This window comes from Asparagus officinalis, chromosome 2 (assembly GCF_001876935.1).
Source record: "Asparagus officinalis chromosome 2, Aspof.V1, whole genome shotgun sequence".
NCBI lineage: Eukaryota > Viridiplantae > Streptophyta > Magnoliopsida > Asparagales > Asparagaceae > Asparagus > Asparagus officinalis.
Window position 1 is genome coordinate 7,123,328 of NC_033795.1, and position 7,654 is coordinate 7,130,981.

The 7,654-nt window shown below is 33.1% G+C and overlaps 1 protein-coding gene, 1 long non-coding RNA gene and 1 other non-coding gene across 3 annotated transcripts in view; 2 read left to right on the forward strand and 1 right to left on the reverse strand.

Annotated features, from left to right (window-relative positions):
- Positions 1,325–1,396, forward strand: TRNAW-CCA. Its single transcript has one exon. It is a non-coding gene; the product is annotated as a tRNA-Trp (tRNA).
- Positions 6,214–7,654, forward strand: part of LOC109830090 (pectate lyase 1-like) — a 5,069-nt gene continuing 3,628 nt past the window's right edge. The window contains exon 1 of the mRNA XM_020397241.1: positions 6,214–6,852. Coding sequence (XP_020252830.1) covers positions 6,268–6,852 — 585 coding nt within the window. The 5' untranslated portion in view covers positions 6,214–6,267. The remainder of the gene's footprint in view (positions 6,853–7,654) is intronic.
- The window catches only part of LOC109830091, a 3,674-nt gene continuing 2,821 nt past the window's right edge, over positions 6,802–7,654 (reverse strand). The window contains exon 3 of the long non-coding RNA XR_002244210.1: positions 6,802–6,862. This is a non-coding gene — a long non-coding RNA (uncharacterized LOC109830091). The remainder of the gene's footprint in view (positions 6,863–7,654) is intronic.

The following is a 7,654-nucleotide window of genomic DNA, read 5'->3' on the forward strand; positions in this document are numbered from 1 at the left end:
CTCGGTTCTGTTGGGTTTAACAAAAATATACGAAACCGACCGAACAAACCGTTTATTCATCCTAATAAATCCTACACAAAAGTATGTACGCAGAACTGACAGTCTGATCTTCATGGGTCAGTTAGTTACCCGTCCATATCACATTTAAAAAAAAAAAAAACTGTGCACATCATCACAAGGCGTACCACAGAAAAATGTGTGGAAATATTGTCGTCACCGTCAGGTAATAATGTGAAGTTAGTGTGATGGACTTGCTCCTTGGCGACTTATTTATTAAGCAGAAGACCGATCGAGCACAATTATTACGAAACGAATGCCCGGCAAAATTCCAAGGCTGAGGTCTCCGCTTCTCGTCGTCGCTACGCCTGCTGACCGCCGCCACCCTGCGGGCACCGGTACGACATGCGAACCGCGCGCTAGACCGCTAGAGTAATGCTCCTGAGTTGAGTCATATCTTATGGGCATAATTGCGCATAGGCCCCTCAGTAGTATCGCGTATTGCAACTTGTTACCTAGTACTTCGATCTTAATTTTATCCTCAAATAGACTCGCTAATTTCCCCTCGTTGGTACTGTCTTATATCAAAATTTGTTAAAAGAACCAAACAAATTTCACGCGGGAGTTCTATCTGCCATAATCAAATTACACCCGTATTAAGTCTGGGGTATTAAAATAAAGCGTGTCTTTGTGCAATTTAATCCTATATTCTATTCAAGGCTAATCGTCACCTTGTAGAACAGCCTAATTCTTGACCTAAGACGTCACTTGGAGGTGCTAACCACAAGTTACTATAAACAAATTTTCTTTTTGTTAGTTAAGATATATTTATTTATTTTTATTTGTTTATAGTTGATTTCAACCGTTAGATTTTAGGGAGCTGGCAAAATGGACGGCTTATAAGGCGGGTGCTAATCTTGCCGTAATACACGCCTAAATTGGTGGTTACCTGCCAAATAATGGACGATCAGAGCAGATAATTCTGGGTGTCATCCATTATATATAAAGTGAGTGTTTGCCAGTGAGAGGGTTGATTGGTATAATACCCAATTTATTTGGACAAAGATTTGATGCTTCATTGGATGGTATCAACTAAAGCGCAGAGATGATGATGATTAGGGGGGAAAAGCATAAAAGTGTTGATCCTCCCACTACACCGACCAACAATTAATAGGAAATACTGAGTAGAAATTCTTTTTACAAGGAGGATATATTTTTTATGATGAGACCACAAGCTTTATGTATTTATGATTTTTTTTTATTTTTTTGGTTATGGTTAATAACTAAAGTTTAATCGTATATGTATTTAATATGATTAAGAGAAAATGGATCCGTGGCGCAATGGTAGCGCGTCTGACTCCAGATCAGAAGGTTGCGTGTTCGATTCACGTCGGGTTCAATTTCAAAATCTTTTTGCTATATCTTTTTTGTTTATCCCATATGTTAGTCTCGTACATTTTGTTTACCGCTCTAAAAATTATTTATGGTATTACAAAATCTATAATTGGTACGATGACACCGTGAAGAGCAATGTTTGTTCAAATTAATAAAGAGTTGGAGATCAAGATATACATTTGAAGCGTCTCCTCCACTTATCTGGTTTCTGGTGGGAAAAAATCATCTTGCATGAAGAAATTTAAAAGCTTCATGGAAGCTTAGAAGTTTATACATAGCTTGCGTATATTTGATAATCCACATATTCACCAACCAATCCAATAGACTGGTTGATTACTTTCGCAGTATATATGTGATGTATGTCAAACTACGACTTGCTGATTACTTTCGCAATTTAAGTTATACTATTATTAGTACTTAAACTATTATTAACATACATTTAATAGTTATTTAAATTTGATTATTATTATGTTATTAAATAGTTTATTTAAGAGTATAATTATTAAATAATAATGTAATCAATAGTTTAAGTAACACTTTTGAAATAATTAAATTATTTATATTATTAAATATTTATGTTATCTACATATTTTATTACAATATCTATTAAATAATGATAATAATTTTAAATATTATATAACATTATGTTGCAAAGAATATTACCTTGTTTAATAATTAGAATCATCTTAGTAATAAAAAATTGGATGGTATAAATTAAAAATACTATTATTTACGAAAAATACTTTATATAAACATATTTGATCCTTGAAATTTATGAGACATTTACTTTCCAACAAAAAGTGCATGTCTCATTAATTTTAAGGATACAATATTTTTATATAAAGTAATTTTCCTAAATAAAAGTATTTTTAATTCTTAACACCCAATTTTTATTACTAAGACAATATTATAATGTCGAAAAAGGTAATATCCTTACAACATAAAGAATCAATCCATATTTATACTATTGTTAATAATTATAATTATGTACAATAATTTATTAAATAAATAATTTTACTATTTCATTGCAATTAATAATTCTTTATAATGAATTATAATATATTTATTAATTTTATTATCGTTATAAATTATTAATATAGTCTAGTTTATGACTAAATATTTTGGGAAAAAGAAGAGAAAAGTATGTGTCTCATAAATTTCAAGGATCCAAACATTTTTATATAAATTAATTTTCCAAAATAAAAATATTTTTGATTTATGAAGTCCAAAATTTTATTACTAAGACGATATTAATTATCGAACAAGGTACTATTCTTTACAACATAAAGAAATAAACCCTATTTATACTATTATTGATAACTATAATTATGCACAATAATATATTAAATAAACAATTTTTACTATTTTATTACAATTAATAATTATTTATAATGAATTATCATATATTTATGAATAATATATTAAATAAATAATTATCACTATTTTATATAATTAATAATTATCCATAATAAATTATCATATATTTATGAATTTTGTTATCATTATAAATTATTAATAATTCTAGTGAATGTCCAAATAATTTGAGAAATTGAAGAGGTGCATAGTTAATTAATGAGAGGTTGTGGATCATTAGCTTTGTAAATGATGGTATAATTATGAGTTATAAAAAATTGAGAGGGTAAAAAAGAAAATCAAAAGTTTTGACATGAGTATTCTCTTTTATAAGTGTTTGGTGGGAAATTTTCTACAATAAGTAGTATAGATCTATCGTAATTGTAAGGGTATAAAATATTCATAATTTTCCTATCTTTAGAAATTTTCCTATCTCTAGATCATTCCAAATTATGGGCGAGAGTAAGATTTGAACTCACATAATTAAATATATAATTCATTATATTATATGTTATATAATTCGTCATATTATATGTTATAAGAGAATAATATATATATATATATATATATATATATATATATATATGTATATATATATTATTATATATATATATATATATATATATATATATATATATATATATATAATTCATTATATTATATGTTATATAATTCGTCATATTATATGTTATAAGAGAATAATATATATTTATGTTACGCTCTAGTATTTTGGTGAATGTATTATTTGAATATAATTGTATTTGATATTAAAATATAATTAGATTGGGTTGGATATGAACATGATTTGGTGTTGGATATTATATAGCGTGGAACGTAGATTCTACAAAAAAAAAACTACTGTAGCGGAGCAACCTAGACGGAATTCCGCCTAGGTTGCTAACATAGACGAAATTCCGTCTAGGTTGCTAACATAGACGGAATTTCGTCTAGGTTGATGTCCGTCTAGGTTGATCAATCTAGATGGAATTCCGTTTAGTTTGCCCCAACGTAGACTGAATCAGACTAGACGGAGCAAACTAGATGGAATTCTGTCTAGGTGTACCAACCTAGACGGAAAATGGAGCAACCTAGACGAAAATTTTCGTCTAAGTTGCTCGTTTTTCTACTGGTGTGATAAAATTCAGTTGCAGGCAGCGCAGCGAAGAGGAGGAAGCGAAGAAGAGCAGAGAAGATTATGACGACGGATTCGAAAAACGAGGCCGCTGGATGTAGTTTCAGACATCCTCAGTAATGTACCTGCGATTTGCATCCCGAGATTCCGCTCTGACTGCAAGCAATGACGTTCTTTATCCTACGATCCTGATTCCAGAAGGAACATCGAGTCAGCTGATCCCTCGGTTTCGACAGGCTCATATTATGAAGGAGTGTTAAGGAGGCTAATTAATATGCCGGAAGAGCACACTACAGTCTACAGGCTCCCAAGCTTGCCAACGGTCTTTAACAATCGTACCCTCTATTTGTGCGACAACAACGATATTTTAGCGAAACCTTTGTGCTCCTGTCATTTGATCTGGAGAAATCACAAGTTACAACTTAATTATACCAACACCGGAATCCATCCGCGACTACCACCTCGATCCAGGCTTTAGTGGAATGCGGATGACTTGTACACTTCCCTTGTGAAACATCCTTCACATAATCAATACTCGTTTGTGGGCCCTTTCTTAAGGATACGGAACTAATGGCTCCACTACCAACACTACAACAAAGGTTGTAAATTATGATATATTTTTTACCTCTAGGCGACACATTTTTGTGTCGCACAAATAGAGCACGACACATACCATAAGCGTGGTTAGAGCATGTGTGGAGAGTATCTTTCTACACATGTGAGAATATGTTACAAAACTCAATGACACATATATATGTCGAGTGTGGTGACATATATGTGTCAAGAGTGGTGACACATAGTTGTGTCTAGACCATTAGACTATCTCCATCAGGAGTCGAAATTTTAACCTTCTCTCTCCTGCCACATCACTTTATTCCCCCTCCACATAATTCAACAATCTCCATTTTCTATCATCTCTACAGCAGGAGTTTTTTCAAAAGATTTTTACTTTATTTGGGACCCACTATAACCCCACCACTCCAACATATATACCCCACCTTATTTATTCATTTCTTTTTCTTATTTCATATATATTACTACTACTACTATTATTATTACTAATATAACTCATTTATTTATAATTATAATTTTTTAATATTTACATAAATAATATATATTATTAATTTAATTTTTGATAATATTTTTATACTAACAAAAAATAGAAGGAGAATAAGGTGTTGAAAACTCAGATTTTTTTTTGTCTCCAAATTACACAAGACTAATTTTTATTTATAGAGGTGAAAAAATAAAAATTATTGATATAAAAATTATAAATTAATTCCTAGTATTTATCTCCCAAAATATCATTTAAAAGTTAGGAGTAAAACAAAAAAACCCAACCAATCAAGCCTTGACACATGGCTCTCTTTAATTGTTGATTTAATGTTGCGGGACCCATATGGAGAGAAAAACCGGAGGTGAAAATTTCACCCATTGGGCTCCGGTTTTTCATTTCACCCCTTTGAAAGCCACCCGCTGGAGCAAAAAAAAACCCCAAATATCTCCTGTTGGAGATAGTCTTAAAAATATAAAGAGTATTATCATTCAACACTATAATTCCAAGAAGACCACCCATGCTAGGATTACTTTCACAAAAGCATATTTAACTATAGAGTATTTTAGCCTATACACTATAATAAATATTTAATCGTCATTATAATTAAAATCTAAGATTTATTATTTAAGCCCATTAATTAATAGATCTTCTCACAATCTGTATTAGACTATTAACATTTTTTAATTACATTTAATTATATATTTAATAGCACAAATACGTATCGTGATTTGCTACACTTTTTATTTGTGTCACTATTGTTTAACTTTTGCAAATAAAATGACACTTTCATATGCGTCATAAAATAAGTGTGGACACATACAACTTTTGTTGTAGTGAAAAAAAGTATAGGGATCACTATTTAATTGTAACTATTGATTATCTCGTGGATGGATATAATTTTTTTTCTTTGTGTGCAAATTAGAAATGAGTGCAATATACAGGAGTATGATGAATGTTACATTTAGAATGAATCACAACCACTCATTATATAGTTAACGATTAAAATTAAAAGCAGCCATGTGCTACCAAAAAGATATATGATGGGCAACATATCTAATTACTAATTAAGTTTATTGTGTTGTACCGCGTATCTGTACAACAGATGTATATATGGCCTTCGGATTCTCTTTTTATTAATTAATTAGGTGGGCGAGAGTCAAAAAAAGTTAACATTTTGGATACACTTATTAGCTAACTTATTTTGGTTTCAAAGAAACTACAACAAAAATCTCAAGAGTCAACGAGGAAAATAAGCAAAAAACCAATGGCATCCGTGCAAATTAATTAGACAAGCAGAAGGTCAAGTCAAAAATAGAAGAAGAAAAAAATTCTTATGGATGGAAATCTATCTCAAAGCGCGACTCCATCGCATCCGCCTGTTGCCGATAACCAAAAATGCCATAGCTATCAACAAACCCAGTTTTCAAATACCCTAAACAAACCAGCGCATTCCCTCCCCGGCCTCATCACGAAGTTAACAATGGTCCTCTCTGTAAAACTCTCTCTTTCCTTCCTCGTTCTCGCCCCCCTCCTGGCCCTTGCGAGCTCTAAATCAAAAGATAGAAGCTACATCAACAAGAACGCCATCGATCGATGCTGGAGGAACGACCCTCATTGGGCTAGCGCGAGAAAAGACCTCGCTTGGTGCTCAATAGGGTATGCAGGAAAGATGAAGAAGCTCGCTGGATCAGGTGTCAAATACTATGAAGTGACCGATTCAAGCGACGATCCGGAGAAGCCTAAGGAGGGCACGTTGCGTTACGGGGCTACGACGATCCCTGGGAAGGTCTGGATTACTTTCAAGAGTGACATGACGATCAAGCTCAAAATTCCGATCTTTATTAGCAACCTGACGGCTATAGATGGACGGGGTGCGACTGTTCATATCGCCGGTGGGTCTGGATTGGTCGTCGACAAGGTATATATTGCTAGAAAATTATTAAATTAAGTTAACTCATAACACGCAAATAAATCCGAAAATAAAATAAACAGAAAAGTCTGGCCTGATGGGGTAGCAGTATCTCAAGCACTATCCTAGAAGATTGATGACCCGCCTATCGTCCTGGCGCAGATGATCCCCTCTTCCCTAACGGTAAAAGCCCCTGAAAACAGCCGACCTCTGTACTCGGACGAAAGTATAGAGCTTTTTCTCAGAGTAAAGAATGTTCTCGGGTTTTGAAGACAAGAGAGAGGGAGAAGGACTTTCGTTGTTCTGTATTACCAAGATGGTAAGAGGCGGGATATATAGGGTTGAGAAACCCTTAGCCGTTGAGAAATCGCCGCGTAACGTTTGCTAAATTCGCGCGTAACATTCGACCGTTTGCATGTTCTCCAAAAAATGTGCAATTTTTACGCACGTTCTCCACGTGAAAAACGTGTAAAAAGAAGTTAAAAAATTCAACACGTGGAACGTGGAACATGGCGTGTGTGGCGCGGCGTGCGCGCGTGTGTGTTAACCAAAGCCCATACAAATGAAAGCCCATAACACCCCCTTCTTGGAAACCGTCAAAGTTTAAAGAGAGGAGAACAAATTTAAACCCTCTACTATTCACTAACTTAGTACATATGGGATTATTCTTTGAAGACAAAATTGCATTTTCTCCCGCAACATAGCCAACATATATTTTATATCACCGTAAATTACAAGAAATCCCTTTTCTTTATATTCTGCTGCTCTTTTTCAAGAAGTCACCATATTTAACAAGTGACCGTTATTCAAG